Here is a 27,218-nt window from a genome sequence, read left to right as displayed (position 1 = left end):
CATTGGAGACTTTAGGAGCTCCCTTTGAGATGGCCTTTTGTACTTGAGATTGTCTGTATATCTGTTGAAGCGAGAGTTCCGCACCCTTTTGGCGAACTGGAGGCAGTGATTTAAAAACAGTACTCGGCCTCTATAAAAATACGGGGGTCTTAAAGGAACTTGAAAAGACCGTATACGAATTCAGATCCGTGTGGCTGACCGTGAAGTGTTACTTTTAACAGGAGGATATCCGCTCACCGTTAAGGCAAAGGTGATAGGCAAGGCCGTTGGTTGTCGCGGGTGCTCAGGGCAGAATGCAGACCAGCCCAGATGCTCAAGATTCTAATGTAAGACCGCAGGATCACCTCAAATGATATATGCATAAATGAGGCGTTCGCCTCTTACTACCTGCTCTTCTCCTCGTCGCTTAAACCACACTCCGCACAGCAAAGCTAGTTTCTTGATCATGCCACATTATTAGGGCTTGAGGATCATGAGCAGGAGGTTTTAACTAGTGCAATCGCAGAGGTGGTGATCAAGCACCCAATAGGGAAGCTACCTGCCGACCTGTTGTCAGGGTTTTATGGCTTCTCAGTTGAATTCTATAAAACCTCTTGGGCCAAGCTAATCCCCCATTTTCTGGACTTGTTTTATGAATCTCTTCAAATGAGCGGTCTCCCTCTTGCCACCAGGGAAAGTGTGATTGCTGTCCTTGACCAGGCTGATTTCATTCTGGGCTGCTCCACCTCTCAAAATGTGTCGCCTTTTCCCATGCGCAACCAGTTACAGCCCCCGTCTGCATGCTGTGGCTCTAATGTTGCATGCCAAAAAGGCTTTCGACTCCATAGAAAAAGCCCTTTTGTTTGCAGTTTTTTTGCGGATGCCAGTGGGTTACTTTTTTTCAACCTATGGTCCGTTTATTTTATACAAACCCGGTTGTGAGCGTATTTACTATTGGTCTTTTATCCATCACGTTCTCGCTAGAAAGAGGTACTCTTTCAACATTGCTTTTAGCGATCGTGACCCAACCGTTGGCTACAATTCTGAGTGAGTATCATGGCGATGGACCTGGGGGTTTATTGATTTATGCTCATAAAATCCAAACTGCTCCTGTCATTTATGCTGATGACATTGTTCTTTACGTCAGGGATCCTGCCAGTAATGTATCAATACCACCAGGGAATGTGAATAATTTAAGGGGGCTTTTCAGGATTCTACATGAATAAGCTGAAATGTGAAGCTTTCCCACTCACTGAGGCTACTCTAGGCCCTCCATCCCCACCTTCTCAGTGTATTGGCGTTCCATCTCCCTCAGATATGCCGTTGTCTAGGTCTGTGGTGACAGAGTGTGGCTGTTAGGAAGAAAAGATGTAACAGCCATTGAACGGTTAACATTGCAAGTATATTGCTGGGTCAAACTTCCTCTCTCTGCTTGCTTGGCTATCCCTAATCAAAAAGGTGGTGCTCCCTTGTTTCTTATGTTTATTCCTCACCATTCTCATATATATCTCAAAGTCTTTTCTGTGAGATTTTGTTCCTTTCTTTTTATTTTAATTTGAGATTCTGACAAGGCCCTTTGCAGAGGGTGGCCTGGCTTTCCCGAATTTTGAAGTATATTGCTGGGTTTCTCAGGTTCTTAATGCTTCATATTGTTTTTACAGTTCCATGTCATTTTGCCGATGCTTATTACTTCGGAAGTAATTACTTCGAAAAAGCACTTTGATTTTGTTTTATGTGGGGGGTTCCCTCCCGTCCCCTACACTAGTACTCCTACTCGAAGTCCGTCCCTGCTTCTTTTACCCCTTATCCCAGAACCCCCTATATAATTCGAACTGTTTTCAAAGCAATTACATCGAAGTAAATTACTTGGAAATAATTACAGTCAGAAAAACTATGGGATACCGTTTTTACCCCGCACCAGAGGGACCCCTTGTGCCTAACATGTTTGCCTTAGTACCTCTTAACGACCTACACTCTATATTGCTCGGCTTAGCACCAGTTTCACACAAAGAGGTGGAAATTGTCTCTCTTACATGGAAAGAGTAGGTTTACCTGTCTAGCCTTAGCCCTACACATTACTTCTGCTTCGTGTATTCCATATACCCCAGAGATTCCCATTATTGACTTGATGGGGAAAATTGGGGTAAGACCTCTTGATCTTTTCAACCACAGTCACTTCATTTCCGAAGAGTAGGGGGTGAAGTGTCACCCTTAGATTTGTTTACCTATTATAGTTTTGGGATGCTACATGGTCCTATTGCCATCACATCTCACCCCTTTTAATCTCCCTGAGCTCTGTAGAGAACAAGAACTATTGTAGAGTTGTCTCACAATATCTATAAAAACAGAGACATACATATCAATGATCAACAACCATAGCCGATATTTATTCAAAACGCTTTTTTTCTGTCAAGCAGTGGATGAGGCCATATTGTAGACCTCTCAGTCTATTTCGGTGTGCACAATACATTTCATTAAGTATGGCCGAAATATCAGACTTATACGGTAATATCAGTTATTTATTTGAAATTAGTTCAACTCTATACCATAAATGTCATGATTTCTCGTTTCTATCTCCATCATGGAGTTTCATATTTTACATATTTCTCATGCAAGTTATAAGTGCCAAACCCATGGGAAAACAACAAGGGAGAACGACCAGGGCAACCAGCACAAAAGGAAGGGAGGGAAGGGTGGGCACACACAAGATACAGACACGAATAAGCTCGTTTAAAATGATTGCCTGCATATCCTATTGCCTATTCAGTGGATTTTTACCTCAGACATACCTTAATGTCTTCTTGAAAGTAATATATAAATACATGAATCACAGAATTTCGCGGTGCTTCTAGGGAAATCCGCCATTTTCAAGTTTTTCCAATTGTGACTACGACTGAGACAACAAAGGTATTCGGCATAGCTCTCAACTCACCCGCTTTTGGCGGGTGTCACCCGCCTTGCAAAGGGCTGACTCACCCGCCAAGCTTCCTGCACGCCCATTCATTCCAATGGGCGTCTCACCCGCCTAAAACAAATTCGGGTGATTTCACCCGCCTTTGCGAGACAAATGGTTGAGAGCTATGTATTCGGTAAATCAAAGGGATGTATATTTTTTGGCCCTAATCAGGCAGAAAGAAAGACACTCTATATCTCATATTGCCTACCTACTGACACCACAGGAGTTCCTCTCTGAATGGCTGTGTCAGGGAAAAGAACGCAGTATATATCGTGCGGCTAAGAACGCCAGTACCTAATGAGAAGATACGGACAAGAAAAAAGGGGGGCGCGGACAAGGTTAGTATCGTTCCGCGTGATGAATTATATATTCAAGTGGGTGAAATGACTTACTTGCTGATCGATCGGCAGTACGAAGAATATTCAGCACAGGGAGCGATCCGCGCACAGTGTCAGGGAATTAGCGTGTTCCTCTGGAGGCTGTGCATCATGTGACATCGCCACCCGTTATTGTAGTGTAGTCACGTGATTACGTGCTCAGAAAAAAGCTAACTCACAGCCGGACGTTTGTTTATGTCCTATTGCGCCGGCCATATTGGAAAGCTCAAAATAGAGCGTATGCAAGCACTGTCTATGAGCACGGCAGGTGGAGCCACCACCGACGAAATGGATGCGCGGCGGAAAAGATGTGCACCGCTGGGGCAACAGAGAAAGAAAGGAATGGATCCAAAAAGCAATGAAAGATGATGATATTCATTACATCTCTGGGCAGTCTAGCATGTGTATCATTAACTGTCCTGACTGGCATTATAATGTTGGATAATCATTTACAAATAAATAAACCCCACTCAATGTAAAGATTTAAACCGTGTTTCACTGAGTCAAGGTTATATATCCACTTTTGCTCCAGTCTGTGAAGTTTTAAATCACGATCTCCACCGCGTGGGTGATTGTCAAACAGTGCTCGCCAATTCTAATGTGTACTGGTCTTTTGGTCTTGCCAATGTAAAAAAGGCCACAGGGGCATTTGATACAATAGATAACCCACTTGGTGGCACATTTGCTGAATGCATTTAGCTACCACGTTCTGCTTTTCAAGTCGATGATTTTTAAATTTTGTGTGAACTGGCACCTGGTACATTTGCCACACTTACAATTACCTACCACTGGTGGTAGGTGCCAGAGAGTGGACTGTGCCTTTTCACCTATTTTGGTCAGGGGGTAGGAGTGAACCAATTTGTCTCCAAGGTTGGTCAGCCGTTTGAAGGCAAAACGAGGAGGAGGGATGTTGAAGTCATCAGTATTTATAATTTTCCAATTAGTAAGTATCGTTTTTCTTAGATCATTACTAATTGGAGTGAAAGAAGAGACACAAGTGATTTCATCCAACACGGTTTTAGTTTGTTTGGATAAACACTCGTCTCTTGAGATGTTAGCTTCCCTTTTGTATGATCTTCTAACAATCTGAGACGGGTATCCTCTTTCCTTCAGATTTTGTTTTAGTGCCTGACTCTGACTTTTAAAGTCCACTTTTTCTGTACAATTTCGCCTAATTCGGAGAAACTGGCCAAAAGGTAAGTTCTCCTTAAGTGATTGTGGATGGTAACTTTGGAATTGTAATAACGTGTTTTTTTGGGTGGGCTTTTTGTATAGGCTGGTGCCAATTTTATCGTCAGGCATACGATAGATCAATAAATCTAAAAAGGCAATTCTCTCACTGTTAGATTCACAAGTGAATTTTATCGAGACTTGTCTTGCATTGAGCCAAATATTGAATGCACCTAACTCTTCTTGGGTACCTCGCCAGATCAAAAAGATGTCGTCGATGTAGCGTTACCAGGCTCGAATATTCACCAGATATGGATTATTCGATGCATAGACATTAGTGGTTTAAAAATGATCCATGTAGAAGTTGGCCAAGTCGGGGGCAAAAATGGCCCCCATACTTGTGCCATGAAGCTGCTGGAAGAACACATTGCTGCATATGAAGAAATTCCTTGTCAGTGCCAAGTGAATGCATTCTGCGATAAACGTTTTCCAAGAACTTTAACATAACCTCTATACATTTGGTTTGCGGTATATTAGTGTAGAGGGATGTCACATCAAGTGTGACAAATATATCTTGGGGTTCTACAGTTAATGCATACAACATTTTTATCATAGAGGTGGAGTCTTGCATGAATGACTTCATGTTACTGACAAAAGGCCTGAGAAAGAAATCTGCATATACCGACAATGGCTCGAGCAGCGAGCCAATGGCCGAGACAATAGGGCTACCTGGAGATTTATTGAGATCTTTATGAACTTTAGGAAGGCAGTAAAAAGCCGGAATGACAGATTGTCTATTAATGAGAAACATCTTTTCATCGTCATTAATCCATCCCTCCTCTGAGGCATGTGTCATCAGGCTTACTATTTCTTCCAGGATGTCATTTGTCGGATCCATAGGGATTTGTTTATAGACTGATGTATCCAAAAGCTGTTTTTCCACTTCCAATTTATATAAGTTGGAATCCCACAAGACAATCCCGCCACCTTTGTCGGCTGGTTTGATAACAAACAGAGAGTTATTTTCGAGAGTTTTGAGAGCTAAGCGCTCTGATTTGGACACATTTTCTTTGTATCGATTTTTATTTTCACAAAGATGTTTCATATCTCGTAGAATTTTATTCTTGAAGGCCAGAATTTCTGGTGAGACCATAGAATGTTGTGGTGTAAAAGTAGAAAGAGGTTTTTTCCCTGATCGACTATCTTCAGTCTCCTTATTAGGGATTTTATCGTGGAAGAAGTACTTAAGCCTGATAATTCGGAAAAAGTTTCTCATTTCAATTTCGGTCTGGAAGGCATCTGCCTTACACACCGGAACAAAAGATAAACCCTTACTAAGCACGGATCGTTCTGCTGATGAAAGTTCATATGTGCTTAAATTGAAAATCGGGTTTACCAAGTTTGTGGAGGGATCCACTGCCGAGTTTGCATCGGGTGGTTGCTCCAAGGTCTGTTTCTGCCGCGATTGCCTCGTCGTTGAAAACATTGTTGGCCTCTCTGGGGTGTCGCCACCCTACTTATAGCTGGACCATTTTGGAGGGTGTCTGAATCACTGCTGTTGGAAGAATTCGAAAAAGTAACCAACTTCTTATTACATTGGGGTTTGATGTAGGATTGACCCTTCCAGTTGGTCTCGTTGTTATTGTATTGCTGAAAGAAACCCAGAACTAAATAAGGATATGTGATTTCCTCTTTGTAATTAGCAATATCTTTCTTCAAATTCCAATTTTTGTTGTTTAAAGTAAAGATTTTGAATTTAGACATTTCGTCATTCATTTTTTCCAGAATGGTTTTGTTATCTGGAATAACTGACTCCACTTTAATTTTTTTCTCTAGGGTATCTAGCTCTTCTTTTGGTTTTTTTCCTTCCTCCTCTGCTGTCTCGATTATTAAAATCACCCAGTCACGGGAGCATTTGTTGCCGACACCACTGAACCCTTTCATAAATTTTGGATTATCCAAAAAAACTCTGGGCATATTTTTTATCTGAAGACCTTCAGGAATAACCCCGGCCTTTAAGTATTTAATCATGAGCTGGCCATGGGATTGTGTACGGATACATTTTTTTGTTTTTTGTGTAAGAATGTCAATATCATTAGAAATCGCCGGTGGGGGGGGGGGCAGCAGGTCCGGTGACTGGCGTGCCTAGGATCGAGGGCAGATCCAGACATTTTTTGAAAATATCGTCAAATAATGACACTATGATTACATGTTCCATAGTAATTTAGGACAATGCTCAGCCAACCGAAGGGTTGTCCAAAAGTTGTGAAAAAAATCAGTGAGCACACTGATATACCAATGGTCCTCTTTTTTGTATAGGGGCTTGTAAGGGGAGGACTGAATACAGGAAACACAAGGGGGTCCCAACAAGCTACCTTTTGATATCTACACCAGAGGAAGCAGAATTAGGTCTTACTCTATAGCCATCTGAGAAAACATCTTTTTTAAAAAATATAAAAAGATGATGGGCACGGGTTTTTACAAAAAAATATATCATACATTTATTTTAAACATATATCATAAAAAAGACCGCCAGGTCACATTTACAAATCAAACAACATAGAACGAAGTAATTGCAGAGACAATTATGCAACTATTTTTATCCTTGTGTTCATTTTTGGAGTACATTATATTAAGTGATGTTAGTAACACGTGGGTGACGTTAAAATAGCCCATTCATGTTTGCTTTAATACAAAATCCCCATCTGAGTTGTGTCGACAAGAGTAGATCTGTTTCCAGCCTTAATATTACATAGACACATAGACTGTCGCTTGTTCTTGTACTGATGAGTCATATGTGTAAGGCTTTCCTCAGGACACATCAACCCCTTGTCTCGGGGGTACAGATTTTCACAAGAACTATTGTAGAGTTGTCTCACAATATCTATAAAAACAGAGACATACATATCAATGATCGACAACCATAGCCCATATTTATTCAAAACACTTTTTTATGTCAAGCAGTGGATAAGGCCATATTGTAGACCTCTCAGTCTATTTCGGTGTGCATCAATACATTTCATTAAGTGTATTTTAAAGATGTTTTTATAGATATTGTGAGACAACTCTACAATAGTTCTTGTGAAAATCTGTACTGCTGACTGAGCTGCTGGAAATTGAACTACCTGTACCTCCACTTTTGGGCTGCTGGTGTGTCAGTGATCTTCCCCATGATGTGCGCAAACTGGCAGGTCCAGGGGCCAGATTACAGAAACTTTGCACCGGTGCAAGTGCAAAGTTTGCACAGTATTAGCACTAGGGCAAAGTTTGCCCTATTTTTAAAAACACTGGGACATATTACAAAACTATTTCACCATGACAAGTGCAGTTTGGCATGGTATAAGCACCAGGGCAAAAATTGCCCTCTGGCCAAAAAGATACATTTTCACTGCATTATTACAACAGGGCAAAGTTTGCCCTAGTGCTAATACGGAATGGTATTAGCACTAGGGCAAACTTTGCCTTGGTAAACAAAATGCATTGAACATGTATCTTTTTTGCAATGGGGCAATGTTTGCCCTGGTGCTTGTACCATGCTAAACTGCACTTGTCATGGTGCAATAGTTGTCTAATATGTCCCAGTGTTTTTAAAAATAGGGCAAACTTTGACATAGTGCTAATATCGTGCAAACTTTGCCAAGTTTCTGTAATCTGTCCCCAGGTCTACTAGCCAGAAAGAGAATAGCAAAGGCTTAGTTCAGAGGCTTGGCTTTCACATTCAATTGATGGCCATGAGGCCTGAGGTTGCCTTCTGTAACTTAATGGAAAACACCTAAAGTGAACTAATTCCTGCCACCTCTAAACCATAAAGATGAACGCTATATCGCTTTTCTTTTTTTTAGAGGGGCACATGACCATTGTCCAACCCACCCCCATCCCTTCCCACAGAAATATGTAACACAGGCACTCTGGGACCTTTGGACTGACTTCTTGTTTAATACTTCTGCTTATATTGACTGTATGACTACCCACCCCGCCCACTCTCATAAGTCTTATTTGTTGATAGTTGCGTCTTTCCTCTGAACATGCCTGTATACTGTTACCAGCGTTTTTGTTGCCATATTGCTGTACCACCAATGTTATAATTTATTCAGGTTGGAAGTTCTTCTATATTGGTCTCTTGTATGATGTTTTGCTTTTGCATAAAATAAGGGTAAATAAAAACGGAGTCTATAGTAATGTTCTCACATTAGTTTTGGGTGAAACGTCGCAATGAGACATGCCACCAAAATAATCCTGTATTTTGAAGTTTGGGGTTTGTGTAAGAGTACAGCTGTTTGGCTCGTTACTTCCTGCTGAGCATTCCTAAAAACAGATTTTTGCCTGACCCTAATATGACAGCAACATGCACGCACCAGCTAATATTTAAAACAGAGGCACTTGCACACACACTCGCAATCAATGACATACTCGCTTTACGTTGCTGTCTCTGTCTTGAGCTCTCTCGTATTGCTATACTTGTGAGGACCTTACAAGGATCCCCACAGTTCAAGTAGTTCAAGTAAACACCTGTTTTACAAGTGAGGAGGCAAAAGTGTGAAAATGTTCTTTACTTTCATACATTTGTGACGACCAATTTGACAAACAGCCTAGTAGTTGAGGACAAAAGTAGGTTCTCACTAAAATAGGAAACACAGGACATGCATCTGACTTAGTTTCAAGTCACTATTGTCTACTCTGCACAGACACACATTCTCTCTCTCTCTCTCTCTCTGTTTTTCTTTTTCTCCTCCTACATGCCAAACGTTGGTTTCACCAGGTGCACGGGTTTCATGAGGTAGCCTTCAATGAAGCAATTTGAAGCTTGCCATAATGTGCCTGTCAATCACACATTCTTATTTGTGTTTAATTTGACTATGTAGCAAGCATCTCTAACATTGAGGGGATTGGCATAATGTGGTTGTGATTGAGGCAAATGCGATGCTTCAGACTATGCACATTTCATCGTGTGCCTTTCCCTCAGCTGGTGTGAGAAATGGCAGATGGTTGACCTGTTGCAGAAGGGATTGTGGCAGGAGCTTCTCGATCATCACCAGCCAGAAATCTGCATCTCCGACTGGTAAGTCCATTCTTGTCTCAAACATCTTTATATCTTATTTCCTCATGTTTTGATGGCAGGCTGTTCCACATAGTGCTTATTTTTCTACTCCACCTGCTTTATATGTATGACCAGTTCTCCCTTTTTTATGTTGTTTGAGTTGCACTACTCTTCCTCTGGGAATTGGTTGAATAGGTCATAGCTACTCTCCTTTGTTTGCAGCTTGCCTATTCCTTCACTTTTACTCTATCGGTTACAGTGTGTCGCAGAGGGCTGCAATAAGGTTTGAGTGATAAACGACTCTAGGAAAGCTAAACTAAGAAGGTTCTTTGGCCTCGCTCTCCTCTTCCTCCTCCCCAGGGCTCCCTCCACCCTAGCCATGGCGCCCCTACTCCCCAGCAGTATGGCATGAAAACTAGAGATAGGTAACCCTTTTGTTGGGTTCAATCCTAGTCTGCCCTTGACTGCCTCAAGGCAACAACCTTATCTAGTATACTCCCTCTGGGACTTTCTAGGGACCTCCAATTCTGATAAATACCCATAGGGTGTCTCAATGATTCATTCATGGTGCCTTCTCCATCTCTCTCTCTCTCTCGCTCTTTCTCTCTCTCTCCCTCCCTGATATTTCTCCCCTCTCTTCCTTAATACTCTTACCTTCTCCACTCCCTCTCTTTCCACTTCCCTTATCAATCTTACCAGGGTCCCCCTCTCTCTTTCTGATCTTTCTCTCCCGGTTCTTTCTCCCTCTTCCCAATCTGGATCTCCTCCTTCTCTCTCTATTGTCGATCTTCCTAGATGTTCCCGTTTATATCTTGCTCTTTCTCTCTCTCCTTTCTCGCTCCTCCCTTTCTCTCTCTTGCTCTCTTGTCTCTCACTCTTTCCCTCCTTTCTCACTTCCCTTTCTCTCTCTTCTCTCCCCCTCTTGTCTCTCACTCTATCTCCTCCTCTTTCTCTCTCTCTTGCCTCTCTTCTCACTCCCATGTTTGTGCTCCTCCACGCCTTCTTCCTCTTCTTTGCTCCAACTACTCCTTCTAGTCCATCTCCCTCTCTTTCTCTCCGTCTCTCTGTCCATGGATCTTCTCATACATCATCCGCGCTCTCCGCCTTTACTACTTCCTCCCTTCTGTTTTCCAAGCTCTCCCTCTGCGTCTACCTCTGGTCGCCTTCCTCTCTTTTCTCACACTATCTCTCTTTCACTTCTTTCTCTCCCCATACCAATCTCACCTTCCACTATCTGCCTGCACCCTCTACTCTAACTCTCTCTTGTTACTCACGCTCTCAACTTCTTATACACGCTCAGATTCATGCCCACAATAGTTCCTATCTCTCTCAAACTGCATACATGCGTACCACTCTCTCTCACACACACATACAGACAGTACCTCATCTGCACTCTCATCCAATGCCTCAACAGACTCCTCAACACTGAGCTCCACCTTCTGCTGTTCGTCTGATCTCTTGGTCTGCCACCGCTACACCTGAACTCACCCGAACAGCTCTCAGCATGTTTTTTGAGTCTGGTGTTCTTACACCCCTGTCCCTCCTGGTTTCTTCCACCTTCCCCTTCCCATTGGTCCTTACCATTACCTGTCTATGCAGGCCTTTTCTCCATAGCGAATTCCCCTGGGGCTGGGCTTTCCTGGCCAAATGTTTTAAAGTTTGTATTTGGCCTACCCCCTTTCAGTTGAGCAGCGTTCTCCCCAGGTCTGCATATTGGCGCTGTTGGTTTTCACCACGTTGGAAGCCCCCCTTCGTCTTCGATCCTTGCCTTTACGGCTGCACTGATGGTCGCTGACACAGTGGGATTCGGAGCTGACGCTGTTGGTTTTCTTGTTCGATCCGCCAGAGGCATGTAAAACAGAATAAAGGAGCAATCCATAAGGAACCAACAGCACAGAGGAGTGAGAGCTAGATACCCAGGCACCTTAGCGAGCCTAAAACAGGACTAGCAACCCAGGAAAGGAGGTGTCTTAAAGGACCACTGCCAGCAGGTCTGGCTGGCCAACTTTGCTGATGAAACTGAGGAAGGGTCAGCAGCGGCTTCTCCATGATGAGCGGCAGGACGCTGACCTGCTAGGACCCTCTTCCAGTAACAGTGTATATACTGAGCGCACCCTCAGCTGCTTTCTGCAGCGTAGGGAGTGCTCCTGCGCTTGCTTCAACTGTTTTCCTTTGAGAGACTAGTTTTGTTCCCCAGCACACCTGCTCAATGAGCCATGCAAGGCCGGGCTGTTTTGCTTCTGCAGGCTTGCATGGGGATGCTGGCTGGGGAACTGCACCTTTGAATGTGCGTGGGGGCACTCCTGTGCCTCCCTGCACACTCAAAGGGTCTGACGTGGCTTAAAGGCAGTGCTCGGTCTCATGTGTGCTCATGCTTCCTTCGTTTTTCATATGCCATGGGTGCCTGAGGGCTTGCTTGTTGCTGGCAGCCCCTGGAGTTAAGCAGAGTCTGGACTGGGACAGAAGTTAAGAGGAGTGTATTATATGTATGCGTGTTTATGTGAATGAATATGCGCATGTATGATGCATGGGTGGGTGCTAGGTGCGCGTATGAATAAGCAGGTGTATGGGTGCCCAATTGAATGGGGTATGAATGACTGAGTGAATGTGTCGATGTGTGTGATGGGGTGTGTGGTTGTTGATGCAGGCTGGGCTGCTGTTTTTTGGGGTGGGAGTGGAGCACCTCCTTAATCAAAGATGCCCAGTAAAATATTATGCCATGATGGCATCATTCTTTAGTGGTTTTCTTTGATAAAGCAAGCATGATAAGTGTTAGTGTGTGCACCAAAATGCCAGCCTGGCCATTTATTCCTCTGGCATTAACATTTTTACTGGCCATATTTGGTGTAAAGCAAGCTTGAGAAGTTTTATTACACTGCCATTTTGGTGCAGCCAGTTTGGACATGTTTTAATATTGTGCATGGCATTTTTTATGGCAATCCAACTGGAGCATGTTCTTAAGTGAGGGTCCTGCTTAATATTGCCAGAACAAGCATGGCTATTCATATAGTATAATTAAAGTCAGTGGGGGTCATTACGAGTTTGGAGGTAACCATGGCGCTATTAGTGCCATGGCTGTCTCCAAACCCATACCGACTCCGCCCTGGTGAATGGAGCTATTACTGCACCATTCCAAGGTTGGAGGGGGCGGTAATTCCCCATTCACCAGGGCCCTTCCACATTCCCATTTGAGCCCCCATAGGGCTCAGTGGGAATGGGGAAGGCGCTAATAATGGTACCGCAAATTGCGGTACCGTTATTAGCTCCAAGGTCCCTTTGCAGGTCCTCCCTTAACGCCTGGTAAAACCAGGCGTTAAGGGAGGACCTGCAAAGGGAACTCGTAGTAGAGCAGTAAGGGATTACCGGTACCGGTAAGGGCACTGGTACCAGTAATCCCTTACCGCCCTACTACGAGTTCCGTAGTAATACTGGGCCACATTACGACCGGTACCGGTCGTAATGAGGCCCAGTATGTGCAAAGCAAACACAGGTTTGTTATTATATGGGAATGCTGGCATATATTGATTGGTGCAACCAGCATGGAAATGTATCGGTACAGCCAGTGTGAACATGTTTTTATACTAGCTTGAATTGTGGGCAAAAACATTATGCACTCCCGTGCATTGTTGGTGACTTGCATCTATTGCATTTTGTCATGAGTTAGCCTACAAAACAAATTGGAAACTCTGGCTGTTTACCCAATTTGTCACATAGTGTGCTCTAAAAAGCAAATTAAGTGCATCCATTATTTAAAAACAATGTGCAGGATTAGAACCCCCTGAACCTCCCTTGGTTAGTTCGGGCTTGTTCGCTATGCTCAGTCGCTCAAGCATATTTGGGGAAAATATATACGCTCCTCCAGTTAAAAAAACTCACCAGCTGCCACTGGGAAGGGCTCAAGGAACTGAATCCCCTTATAGTCCTGAAATGTCAAAGGGCCTCATTACACGGTAGGCGGTAAGGGTTTACCGGTACCGGTATTTTACTGGTACCGGTAAATCCTTACCGCCTTACTACGAGGTCCCTTGGCAGGTTGGAGAATTTAACGCCTGCTTTTTGCAGGCGTTAAAAACCAACCCGCAAAGGGACCAGGGAGCTAATTATGGTACCGCAATTTGCGGTACCGTAATTAGCACCTTCCCCATTCCCATTATGCCCTATGGGGCAAAAATGGGAATGGGGAAGGGCAATGGGGGAAGGGGGAATTACCGCCCCACCAACCTTGGAATAGTGCAGTAATTCCCCTTTCTACCAAGGCGGTGCCAGTATTTTACCGGCATGGACCAAGGTGCTAATAGCACCTTGGTCCACCGCCGTATGTGTAATATGGCCAAAAGACTGTTTACCAGTCTGAAGGCACCATATCCCTTAAAAATAAAGCTTGACAGCCTGAAGTGCATGTAACGCTCACCTGATTCCCGTAGAGGCGCCGGTCTTGACCGGGCGTATACCGTATCTTCAAAGGTGATGTGTAACACACGGCTGGCTCTTTGGGCTGGACCTCTGTGCACTGTATGTCTGACTCGAAGGGTAAGATGTCTGCAGATAGAAAATATGGGATTAAGGAACTGGGTTATTGAATGTCTCTCTCTTCTTCCCTTTCTCTTCTCCTGTAGAACCCCAAAGGTTAACGCTCTCACCTTAGGTAAGTGAACGCCGTGCTCTCCATCTGCCTCGGGGCAGGGTGCTGTAACCAGTTTCTTCACTGGATAAGGGGAGCAGGCCTCTTGACTTCAGAGGACTGCTGTCCGTCGTTTACTGCACGAACGGTAAGTTTCGAGTAATTCTAATGTCTTTAAAGTCTTTAGTAATGATGTTTCTTGTTTTGCAGGGTTCCGGCGATGGCGGATGACGGGCTGAAGTGAGTTGAAGATGCAGCCCGTGTGATGAATAGAAGCGCCTGGAAGCACGTAAGTAAGCGCTTGTTGCCTGCTTCACGATGCGCTCTAACTGTCTTTTTATTTTGCAGGTACAAGTTCGGAGCGGCTGCAGGGTGCCGGAATACCCACTGGGTTAGATGTGGAAAGGAGTAATGGCACGTGAGTATTAAAGTTCCCCAATGTCTTTAAACGCACCTTGTTTTGTCTTTCAGATGCGGGATGCAGCGCCGAAGGCCTCCGGAGCGTGCGAAGAGTTGGTAAGCTTTTGTCTTTCAGATGCCGGAATGCAGTGTGAAGACCTCCGGAGCACACGAAGAGTAGGTAAGCCTTTGTCTTTCAGATGCCGGAATGCAGCGCGAGGCGTTGGTGACAGCCGATGGACCAGGTAAGTGAAGAGCTGTCACTGAAGACCGTAATGCTAACCTGTTCGTTCTTGTCTTTATAGGTGTTGCTGAAGACTGGATTCAGGATGGTAAGCCTTTTTCCTTAGGCCCAGGATCAGATGCAGAAGACACGATGAGCGTTCTGCTGCAGAGGATGCAGAATAACGCAAAGCAAGATTCATCCATCGGGTGTGATTTAAATAGCCTCCTGTAGTGCTTAGGTGTCTCCTTCCACAGCCACGCCTAGGTAAGAAAAGAGTTCCTGCTTTCCAGAAGAGTTCCAGTGTTCTGAATCTAGGGAGTGGCTCCTGCCCCACCCAACAGGAAAAGTAGTTCCAAACAGAAGAGGATCAGAGGCTCAACTGGCAGGCAAGTAAGCAGCATGGTCTGCTGCAGGTAAGTCCCTCCAAGCATTATGAGCCCGGCGCTTCCAGCGCTGGGACTGGGCATATTTATGAGCCTGGTGCCACTGGCGCCAGGACTGGGTCCAAAAGGTCCCAATTGGGACTGGTTGGCACTCGGAACCTGGGTTATGGATCTGCTTCCAAGGGAGTTGGGAAAACCCTGACCTTTTGGAAGCAGAGATCATGACAGTACCCCCCCTCAAGGCCCCTCCCAAACCGGGCTTCTCCGGGGGTTTTGGCTTGTCAGGAAATGTTCGGTGAAATCTTTTGATTAGGCGAGGAGCGTGGACATATTCAGCAGGTTCCCAGGATCTCTCTTGGGGGCCGTAGCCTTTCCAGTCAATTAGGTAAAATAGTTTAGATTTGGAGATCTTGGAGTCCAGAATGCTTTTGACTTCAAACTCGAGTTCTCCATCAACTAGGATAGGTGTTGGAGATTTAGTTAGTCGGGTTTGAGGTTGCACGGGTTTTAATAGAGAGACGTGGAAGACCGGATGTATCTTCATGTGCGGGGGCAAGTCCAACTTGACCGCTACTGGGTTTACTATGGTAGTGATGGAATAGGGACCAAGGTATCTTGGGTTGAATGTGCGTGGCCCTTTTAGAGGTAGATATTTCGTTGAATAACCAGACTTGATCCCCTACTTGATAGTGAGGGGCTTCCTTCCGATGTTGATCTGCTCCTTTCTCGTATTGTTCTTTAGCCCTTTGAAGGTGAGAAACAGCTTCCTTAAAGGCTTGGGTGATTGTAGAATGCAGGTAGTCTACTGCTGGTGTTTCAAGATCTTGGAGGGGATCCAACTCCGAGGTTCGAGGGTGACTGCCATACAAAAGAAAAAACGGGGTTTTCCCAGTTCCCGAATGGACAGAGTTATTGTAGGCATATTCGGCTATCCAAAGGATGTCTTTCCAAGTTTTTTCAGTTTGTTGCAGCATGCAGCCTAAATACTGTTCCAGAGTTTGATTGGTCCTCTCGGTTTGTCCGTCGGTCTGAGGGTGGTGACTGGTCGATAGTCTCACATCAATTTGAGCCGACCGACAGCAACTTCGCCAAAAATGATAAATAAATTGACTACCTCGATCCGAAATTAGAACCGAAGGAAAACCGTGCAGTCGGACGATGTTTTCGAGAAATTCTCGGGCCAGAGTTGCTGCTGTTGGCAAGCCTTTGAGCGGAATGAAATGCGCCATCTTGGAGAATAAGTCCACGATTACTAGAATCGTATTGTATCCGGAGCATGGAGGTAGATCGGTGATGAAGTCCATAGAAAGCGTATGCCAAGGGCAAGGTGGGATGTCAATAGGGCGTAAGAGGCCTGTTGGTCTTTCCTTTTGACTCTTGTTTTGGGCGCATACTCCACAGGACATTATAAAGTCTCTGATATCTTTTTTCCAAGACGGCCACCAGAAGTAGCGCTTGATCTTTTCTGAGGTCTTGGCCATACCGGGATGTCCTTCCATTAAAGAGTCGTGATAACAAGAGATTACTTTTTTCTGTAAATCTGTGCTGGGTAGGTATAATCGTTCTTGGAAATACAATAAGTTGTCCTTTACTGCAAAGTCCTTTCCCTGCAGATGCCAATTCTGTATGTCTGCTGGAGTTACAAGTTGCCTGGCTTTATCCTTAACTTCCTCTATGGATTCTGTGGCGATTACACCCAGAATTCTTTTTTCGGGAATGATTGGTACAGGTTTAGGGTTGATCAAGTGTTCTTCCATTCCCATCCGAGAAAGGGCATCAGCTTTACCGTTCTTTGTACCAGGTCGATAGGTAATTATGAAGTCAAACTCGGCAAAGAATAATGCCCAAAGGAGTTGTCTAGAGGATTGGGCTTTTGCGGTTTTCAAATATTGCAGGTTTCGGTGATCCGTAATCACAGAAACGGTGTGTCGGGCCCCCAGCAGATAATGCCGCCAAGCCTTAAAGGGAGACTTGATAGCCAGAAGTTCCTTGTCAGTAATCGTGTAATTGATTTCAGGAGGCGAGAATTTGCGGGACCAAAATGCCACGGGATGCAACTGATTGGTTACCGGGTCCTTTTGTGATAGAACTGCCCCCATGGCAAGGCTTGAAGCATCAGTTTCCACGATGTAGGGGAGTTCGGGGCGAGGGTGTTTTAAGATTGGTGCAGAGATAAATTTAGTCTTCAAATCCTGGAAAGCTTGTTCCGCCTCGGTAGACCATTCAAAACGTTTGTTTTTCTTTAACAAGGCACTGATGGGCTGGACTATTCGAGAGAATTTGGGGATAAACCTGCGGTAAAAGTTAGCGAAGCCTAACATGCTTTGCACACCTTTTACGGAGGATGCTGATGGCCATTTGAGAACTGCATCGACCTTCTTTGAATCCATACGCACTCCGCCAGGTGATAATATGAATCCCAAGAATTCAACTTCAGTCACGTTGAAAACACATTTTTCCAACTTAGCGAAAAGTTTGTGTTGACGCAATCTTTCGAGGACCATTTTCACGTGTTTCCGATGTTCAGATTCCGATGAGGAATAAACGAGGATGTCGTCAATGTAAACAACAACACACACATCTATGAGCTCTCTGAGGACATCGTTCATAAAATATTGAAAGGCGGCCGGGGCATTGCAAAGTCCGAAGGGCATGACCTGATATTCAAATAGCCCATACTTGGTGCGGAAGGCCGTCTTCCATTCATCGCCCTCTTTTACTCGTACCAAGTGGTAAGCTCCCCTAAGATCCAGCTTTGTATATATGCATGCTTTTCTGACTTGGTCCAGGAGTTCAGGGATCAAAGGTAACGGATATCTATTCTTAACGGTGATCTGGTTCAGGGAGCGATAATCTATACAAGTTCTAAGGTCTCCTTCCTTTTTTGGAACGAAGAACAAAGCTGAAGAAGCAGGGGACTTGGAAGGACGAATAAACCCATTTGCCAGGTATTGATCCAGGTATTGTCGAAGGTGAAGGTTCTCAGGCTCAGTGAGGGCATACATTCTACTACAAGGAGGAGTAGATCCAGGTATCAGGTCTATCTGGCAGTCATAAGACCTATGAGGAGGTAGAGAGTTAGCCTGATCCTTCCGGAAAACATCTTGGTATTCTAGGTATTCGGGAGGTAACTGGGGAGTCTCTGAAGAAATTGCTGCCAGTGCAACACCAGGTGGAGGGTGACAAGTAGAGACACATTCTGGAAACTGGACCGTTCTTGCTCGCCAATCGATCAGAGGATTGTGTTTCTCTAACCAAGGTATTCCTAGAATAATCTGAAACTGAGGGGCCTTGATCACATCGAACACGATCTTCTCATGGTGTCCATCTTGACTTACTAGCGTCACCTCTTGAGTGGTATGCGTTACTGGCCCGGAGGCTATCTCCGTACCATCCACCGTAGTAATGACGTCCTTTACAGCCTTGGGACAAAGAGTTAGATTCATCCTCAAAACCATTTCATGATCCACATAATTGCCGATGGCACCGCTGTCGACGTAAGCTTCAATTGCATGTAATCGATCCGGATTATCAGGGCTAATGAGGACCATAGGTATCACGAAATGCGAGGTCACGGAACTGGTTTTCACGCTCGGCAAGAGGACCTCTATTCTTGTCAGGCGAGGTTGTTTCCCTGCTCAGAGTTTGTAACTTTGGTAACTGCAGCTCCTACTGCCTTCTTGACAGGTTTCACCGGACAGTCTCGAAGAAAGTGCCCTGAGTTTCCGCAATAGAGGCATAATTGCAACTGTTTTCTCCTTTCCCGCTCCTTTTGTGTTAGAGAACCTTTCAGACCCCCTATTTGCATGGGTTCCCCGGAGTCTACTTCTTTGGAAGGAGTTGGCGGTTTGGAAAATACTCGAGCATCAAACTTGGAACGATCGGCCTTCCTGTTCTGCAGTCTGTGATCTATTTGAACGACTAAGTCTATATAGTCCGAACAATCTTGTGGGGGATTCACTACTTGGGCTAACACATCTTTGAGCTCTCCACGTAGACCTCTATAAAACAGCGTAATCCTTTTGTCCTCAGGCCATTGAGTTTCCACTATCAGTCTGTTGAAAGACGCAATAAAAGCCAAAAGGTCTTGATTACCTTGTCGCAACGAAAGAAGCTCATTGTCCAAGGCCTGCCCCTGTGAATGTCTTGCGAACAGTTTTTCCATACTGAGCTGAAAAGCTTGAAAATCATGGAAGACCGGATCATCTTGATTTACTAGAGGGATCGACCAGTCTGCTGCATTGCCACTAAGGTATGAAAGCACGAAAGCTACTTTAGCTTGATCAGTTGGAAAGGCTGCTGGCCGGCATAAGAAATGCAACCGGCACTGATTGATAAATACTGCAAACCTCTTTGGGTCACCAGAAAATCGTTCGGGCGGAGCCAGAGGTACATTCCCAGGTAGGTTGACCTGCACTGGATTCATAGAGGATGTAGAAGGAAGATTTCCCCCAGATGCGGGTAACGGGGTCTGTCCGGCTTGTGACTGTAGCAATTGTCTAGCGAGATCATCTGTTCGCTCCTTGGAAATAATCAGTTCCCTTCTTAGAGCGTTCGTTTCCTGACGGGCTGCATGCACTTCTGCCCTTAGTTCCCCAAGTAACTGGGCTAGCTGGTCGGTATCCGAGGTTTCCATAGCGCCTGGACGGGAGTTTTGTGGTAGGCTTTGCGTTCTGTAACGCTCACCTGATTCCCGTAGAGGCGCCGGTCTTGACTGGGCGTATACCGTATCTTCAAAGGTGATGTGTAACACACGGCTGGCTCTTTGGGCTGGACCTCTGTGCACTGTATGTCTGACTCGAAGGGTAAGATGTCTGCAGATAGAAAATATGGGATTAAGGAACTGGGTTATTGAATGTCTCTCTCTTCTTCCCTTTCTCTTCTCCTGTAGAACCCCAAAGGTTAACGCTCTCACCTTAGGTAAGTGAACGCCGTGCTCTCCATCTGCCTCGGGGCAGGGTGCTGTAACCAGTTTCTTCACTGGATAAGGGGAGCAGGCCTCTTGACTTCAGAGGACTGCTGTCCGTCGTTTACTGCACGAACGGTAAGTTTCGAGTAATTCTAATGTCTTTAAAGTCTTTAGTAATGATGTTTCTTGTTTTGCAGGGTTCCGGCGATGGCGGATGACGGGCTGAAGTGAATTGAAGATGGAGCCCGTGTGATGAATAGAAGCGCCTGGAAGCACGTAAGTAAGCGCTTGTTGCCTGCTTCACGATGCGCTCTAACTGTCTTTTTATTTTGCAGGTACAAGTTCGGAGCGGCTGCAGGGTGCCGGAATACCCACTGGGTTAGATGTGGAAAGGAGTAATGGCACGTGAGTATTAAAGTTCCCCAATGTCTTTAAACGCACCTTGTTTTGTCTTTCAGATGCGGGATGCAGCGCCGAAGGCCTCCGGAGCGTGCGAAGAGTTGGTAAGCTTTTGTCTTTCAGATGCCGGAATGCAGTGTGAAGACCTCCGGAGCACACGAAGAGTAGGTAAGCCTTTGTCTTTCAGATGCCGGAATGCAGGCGTTGGTGACAGCCGATGGACCAGGTAAGTGAAGAGCTGTCACTGAAGACCGTAATGCTAACCTGTTCTTTCTTGTCTTTATAGGTGTTGCTGAAGACTGGATTCAGGATGGTAAGCCTTTTTCCTTAGGCCCAGGATCAGATGCAGAAGACACGATGAGCGTTCTGCTGCAGAGGATGCAGAATAACGCAAAGCAAGATTCATCCATCGGGTGTGGTTTAAATAGCCTCCTGTAGTGCTTAGGTGTCTCCTTCCACAGCCACGCCTAGGTAAGAAAAGAGTTCCTGCTTTCCAGAAGAGTTCCAGTGTTCTGAATCTAGGGAGTGGCTCCTGCCCCACCCAACAGGAAAAGTAGTTCCAAACAGAAGAGGATCAGAGGCTCAACTGGCAGGCAAGTAAGCAGCATGGTCTGCTGCAGGTAAGTCCACCCAAGCATTATGAGCCCGGCGCTTCCAGCGCTGGGACTGGGCATATTTATGAGCCTGGTGCCACTGGCGCCAGGACTGGGTCCAAAAGGTCCCAATTGGGACTGGTTGGCACTCGGAACCTGGGTTATGGATCTGCTTCCAAGGGAGTTGGGAAAACCCTGACCTTTTGGAAGCAGAGATCATGACAGTGCACAACATCGCTTATGAACGAACTGGGGCACTATAACACCTGATCTGGAAGAAGTGGGCTGGGCACTATCGCACTGGGTGGTTATAAATAGCGAGTTGGGTGCTAAATCCCTGTGAAGTTGAATTGTGGCAGTGACATGCCTGGGTGTTATAACCCTTTAAATGTAAATGTGATATTGGCCAAGAGACATCAGTGCACTATTTCACTGTTTGACTGTGTGCAAAGCCGAAAAGTAGCTGGGTGCTATATCCCTGAGATTAGAGTATCTGGGGGAGGCCAGTATCCCTACCAGAGGTAGGCCCCTTTTACTATGACCAGTTCCTGAGGCAAGCACCTTGCTTAGACTGAGAACATAACTAAAAGGTCCCATCTACGATTCTTCATACCACCTTGCCTTATTTCTCTAAGAGTAATCCTTAAGAATCCTGGGCAAATCCGTTCTTGAGAAGATGTATTCTATGCGTCTACTGATGACAGGAATGATCTCACTAGGAATCCTGACAATGTTTTTCTCAGATCTTTCCTGAAGAGGAACTTACAATTTAGTTTTAGATAAACCCCCCACCCCGATCCCATAGGCTTTTATCCTGACTATTTCCTACTTTCTTTCTTCTTGTGTTAGGTCTTTTTGCAGTCCCCCAAAATACTGACAGCTTGTGGGTTGTGATAAAGTAGCCTGATAAGCCGCATGGAACATAGAAGAAAGATTATCTTTTTTCGAGATTGATCATCACGTGACTCTGCTAATGGAGCAGTGGGTCAGAGAAATAGAACAACGCCCAGAGGAAGAGGAGGCAGTTGAGGCGCATATGCAGCAGAGAGAGGCAGGGGCAGACTGGCCTATCTCCCTTTCTGCCACCGGCCAAATCAAAATGGACTTTGGATGGCCCTGGGGCCGATTTTATAAGCCACTCTGGGGCAGGTTTTATGAGCCACATTAATATCTATGGGCTGGGCTGGATTTTTATCACTGAAGTCGTACTTGTTACGTTGCAGAACACAGCCTGCCGCCAGCTCGCTGCACAGCGGCAAACAGATGTATTTATGATTAGCATGCACACAGTGTCAGTCGCAGAACATCATCAAAGAAAAGTTAATACTAATTTAGTAAGTTTTAACTTTGCTTTGCTGATGCACCAATAGCATGAGTCATGGGGCTGCCAGTGCCCCAGCCATCCACTTGCTTGGCGCCAGGCAGGCAGCTTCACGTTCTCTTGGAGAACACCAACAATTCCTGTTGTGGGGGGTGGGCTCTACATCAAGTTTGCTTTCGCCTGCCTTGGGTGGGGGGCAGGGTGGGGCTGACCCAGGGATGACTCTTGAGCCTTACCCTCTCAGGGCAGGATCGGGGGGCCTGTTGATATGTAGCAGGCTGGCAGTGACAGCCAATCATGCGCAAGACGTGTGGGTCATCCTGCGCATTGGTGTGTTGCTGGGTGCCACACCTAGCACAATGCGCAGCTATTCGAAAGGAAGTGTTCATGAAAGAGGTTGGAGCAGGCCTCAAGCAAAGCACACTGCCAACGATGAGGGGCCTATTTGAGCTGCCTGGCCCAGCCGTAAATTGCAATGGAGAGTCTGTGGAGACGGAATTTGTGCATGTGGGTTACACACAGTAAGTAATAAAAACATAAAATTGAAAGGGCCAGCGGGGGTCGGGAGTCGGAGAAGAGGCAGTCACTCTAAACGAGAACAGTCAAGTGAAGTGTTTGTAATTAATTGTTACTATCTCTGTTAGTCGAGAAAGGGCCACACAGTCAGTGTGTGTCGTTGCCGTGCATCATCGTGTCAGCTTTAATTAACAACACATGCATCTCAAACCACAAGGGAATGTTTGAGCACAGACACAAATATGAAGGAAAAAAAATCACATTTCCAATCAGACTAAATGAGTATCTTTTGAGTGCTGCCCAGTGTAAAGGCATTTGATGCTACTCAGTGTGTAAGTGTTAAAAAAGCACGGTCAAGGCGGTTAATTATAAAGGTTTATATTGGGTGGGCCTGAGAGGGAGTGGTGATGATACAGTATTTAGGTGGCTCCAGAGTCAAAATAAATATGTGCAGGAAGCTCTGTGTTTCGACCTGGACTGCCCTGGGTCTATATTATCGTACCTGCTGGCTCCTTCATGCAGTGAGATTCTATGTATGTTTGTCATACTTATCAGGTCAGCATAAAGCCTCTCAGAAAGCTCTCTAAGACTGAAAACACACTGCCTCCACGCCTAGGTTTTCTCAAACACCTGTTGCAGGCAGCAGCATCCCTCCCATCCATGGTGTATGGTGGTGGGAGCATGAGATGACTTAAACTCAATGCTGTTCCTGGCGCTGCATCCGGAGCTGGTGCAGAATAGAGCTGTGTCTTGGTCTGCATGGGTCATTGGTTGCAACACTTGGCTCAGTGTGGGCTAGACAGCGGTGTAGGCTCGGCCTTTGTAGTAGTTCTTTTCCTTACAAAAGTGCACCATGGGAGAAGGGAACACTGAATCCTAAAACGACCCATTTGTGTGTACATAAATGTGCATGTTCAGGATTGCCAATGTGAATGAATTCTAGAACACGCTTAAAGTAGTGTGGACTCGGCACACATGGAAGAGCTTCCCTGGGCAGACCGGGTGCAGGGAAAGGTGAAAGGTCCTGTCCTGGTGGTGCATGCATGGCCTATGTATCCTGGTTGATGTGAAGTTTTCAGAAATAGTATCATTGTGCAGTATTTCATTCTACTAATTGAAGCCTCGACCTGCTCCAAATTCTCATTCCCCTTTTACATTTATCTTCCTGTCTCCACCCTCCATATTCTATCAAGCCTGGCCCCAAGTATTCAATTGAATCGATTTCTCATAAATTGGGCCCAGGGGTGTTAGGGACTTGGCTGACCATGTTGCTCGTCTGTGCATAAGGTGTTTATGGTGCAGCTCAGTTGGTTTGTTGGAGGTAGCCCTACTGATGCACGCTAGTGGGCACTGGGTTTCTGGTCGCAAGTTTGAGACAGTCTGCGCTTGTCTATCCATTTTAAGACAGCCCGGCCTGGGACCTGGTCCTCACTTCTTTTGGGTGCTACTCGGTGGGAGGGCTCCACAAATGCAGGAGGTCCGACTACAGTTTAGGTGAATCAGGCGAGACTGGTTCTGAAGTGGTTATCTGCTGGGGCAAAGTCAGGACAGAGTTAACAAATGTGCAGCCTAATGTATAAAACATTAATGCTACTCTGTGATGCTACTCAGTGAAAGAGATGTTTACGCTGCTGTCAAAGATGCTACGCTCCTGTCAGTGCTGCTTTGTGTTAAAGGCATGGGAATGCGGTGGGGTTCTGTGGTGAAAACACTCAGTGCTGCCCAGTGTAAAGGCATTTGATGCTACTCAGTGTGTAAGTGTTAAAAAAGCACGGTCAAGGCGGTTAATTATAAAGGTTTATATTGGGTGGGCCTGAGAGGGAGTGGTGATGATACAGAATTTAGGTGGCTCCAGAGTCAAAATAAATATGTGCAGGAAGCTCTGTGTTTCGACCTGGACTGCCCTGGGTCTATATTATCGTACCTGCTGGCTCCTTCATGCAGTGAGATTCTATGTATGTTTGTCATACTTATCAGGTCAGCATCAAGCCTCTCAGAAAGCTCTCTAAGACTGAAAACACACTGCCTCCACGCCTAGTGTCTCTTTTTAACCTATGAGCGAAAGCTCTTATCTTCCAAAAATTTCTGAAATTTGCCATGGACAAACCTCTACAGACCAGGACAAAGCTTCATCATTTTAGTTTACAGAAATGGAAATGTCCCTTAAACTGTAGTAAATATTGCTGCATGTATTTGCATTTTGTGCATGCCCGTTGACTAGGAGTATCCAATGTACAGTGCTTCTTGTAAGAGCTGATTTCCTAAATTCCAGAGTACAATTATAGGACACAGACAGTTAATTGTACTTCTGAATTTGGTAAAAAGATTGGCAAAACCAAGTGTGCACTATAATTTGTCATAATGTAGTCCTTTTGCTCGCAGTCCAAACTGTTGGCTTTGGAGCCTAGTGTTTGACCCTGCTTCCAAACTTTGCGTTATGTAAGCCCTAGCATTGTATTTCAGAATGTACTATATATCCAGAATATGTGGATTAAGGCAATCAGCAAAACTAATTTAATTTTAAAAAACTATTTCCAAGAATGCCTTGCACACTGCTTCCTCCTTGTTTGTTTGTTTGTTCGTTTTAATCACTTGTAATGCGCACCAAACCCTAAGGTAACCGTGCACAACAGTACAGAAAATGCAAGGCTTAGGTTACAAGTTACAGATAATGTACAGTGATGCATAAATATACAGTTATATACAAGTTACAGATAATGAACAGTGATGTGCATAAATATACAGGTATATACAGATTACATGTTAACTAAGTACCGTTATATACAGGTTGCATGCTAACTGAATATAGAGTTAAGGCTACTGTACAGTGGAGTGCAGACTATAGGGTTATGTTCAGGCAGGCTGCAGACAGGCTCAACATGCACAGACCATGGAGTTCAACTGGAGGCTAGGCGAAACCTGCTTAAATGCAGGCGCTGGCAGGCTATCTAGCACTAAGCAGGGGGTGCTGCGTGTGGATAAGGGTGGCATCTGGGTAGTGTCTAACATGTCTACTCGCAGTGTCTAACATATCTACTCTAGGAGGTTTCGAACCAGAGTAGGTACTAATCAGCTAGATGTCAGAGGCTTTCAGGAGATTGATATACTTAGATTTGAATTTCAGAAAGGGCCTGGGGGGGATGTGGCAGTGAGTCCCAGAGTTGGGCTGCTCGGACCTGGAAGCTGCTTCCCCCAACCTTGGACAATTTGAATCTCGGTATGATAAGGCTATTGACATTAGAGATTCTTGCTGGTCTGGTAGAGCACCTTCTAAGGAATGTATCCATGAGATAACTAGGTGCGGCATTGTTCAGGGCTTTGTGAACAAGTGATGCCGATTTTAGGTGGATTTTGTTAAGGGTGGAAAGGTAGTTATTTTGTTGCCTAATATACGATATGTGTGATCTTTTGGGCACGCCAAGAGCAGCTCGCAGGGTGTTGTTTTGAAGGGTTTGTAATCTATGGATGATAGATTTATTGGCACCAATGTAAAGGGCATTGCAATAATCAAGCCGAGATAAGATTAGGGCTCTGGCTAGGATAATGCAGTTTTGTTATTAGATAGGAAGTGTTTGCCAACTCTAATGAGTTTACAGGTGTAAGCAGTGGCCGAAGCCAAGGACTTCACCTGTTTGTCAAATGAGAGGGTGGAGTCCAGATAGCCAAGTGTCTTCACTTCCTTGGACACCTTGATGGTTTTTCCATCGATCAGGAATGAAGCATAATCATGGCCTAATTTTTTAAGGTTGGAGTGGGTCCCCAGGATGATAAGTTCTGTTTTATCATCATTCAGGCATAGTCAATGGGTTGCCATCCATGCCTGGATGATGATATACACCCTATTCACCAGGGCCAAATCCTTGTTGTAATCCCCAGAAAGAGGGAGGAGAATCTGGGTATCGTCTACATAGTTCGTGTAGGTGATACCAAGATGGTCCAGATCATCAAAAAGGGGCTTAGTAAATACGTTGCATAGGGTAGGGGAGACACAAGAACCCTGCGGGACTCCACATCATATGGGGATCGGGTTGGCTGCTGCTGAGGGGGAGAACACTCTCATCGTCCTGTCACTACCTTAGCAGGTTAAGAGTGGGTGAATAAAAAGAACATTTGTGCTGGCAGACAGTTGCATTTGCAGATACATGAGGCGTACGATCATTATTCTCTCTTAAAAGCTCACTTTTGTTTGTTCCAACGTTAGTCACGGTCTTTGGCATCTAAACACTGGCCTTTATTCCAAACAGCCTGCTTTAATATATTTTGGGTATATGGTTGAATGTACAGATCCTACCTTTTATTGCACCTATGCACTTGCACAGCTGAACCACAAT

At 45.1% G+C, this 27,218-nt stretch overlaps 1 protein-coding gene across 3 annotated transcripts in view; it reads left to right on the top strand.

Moving 5' to 3' along the window:
* The window catches only part of LOC138566663 (F-box only protein 27-like), a 1,347,647-nt gene that overhangs the window by 1,195,034 nt on the left and 125,395 nt on the right, over nucleotides 1-27,218 (top strand). For all 3 annotated transcript variants that reach the window (XM_069644226.1, XM_069644225.1, XM_069644224.1), the window contains exon 9: nucleotides 9,446-9,541. In XM_069644226.1, the coding sequence (XP_069500327.1) occupies nucleotides 9,446-9,541 (96 nt within the window). The remainder of the gene's footprint in view (nucleotides 1-9,445; nucleotides 9,542-27,218) is intronic.

Source organism: Ambystoma mexicanum, chromosome 2p (genome assembly GCF_040938575.1).
Source record: "Ambystoma mexicanum isolate Mex_15411 chromosome 2p, UKY_AmexF1_1, whole genome shotgun sequence".
Classification (NCBI taxonomy): Eukaryota; Metazoa; Chordata; class Amphibia; order Caudata; family Ambystomatidae; genus Ambystoma; species Ambystoma mexicanum.
The sequence above is the reverse complement of the archived record's forward strand: the minus strand, read 5'-3'. Positions and strand labels throughout refer to the sequence as shown.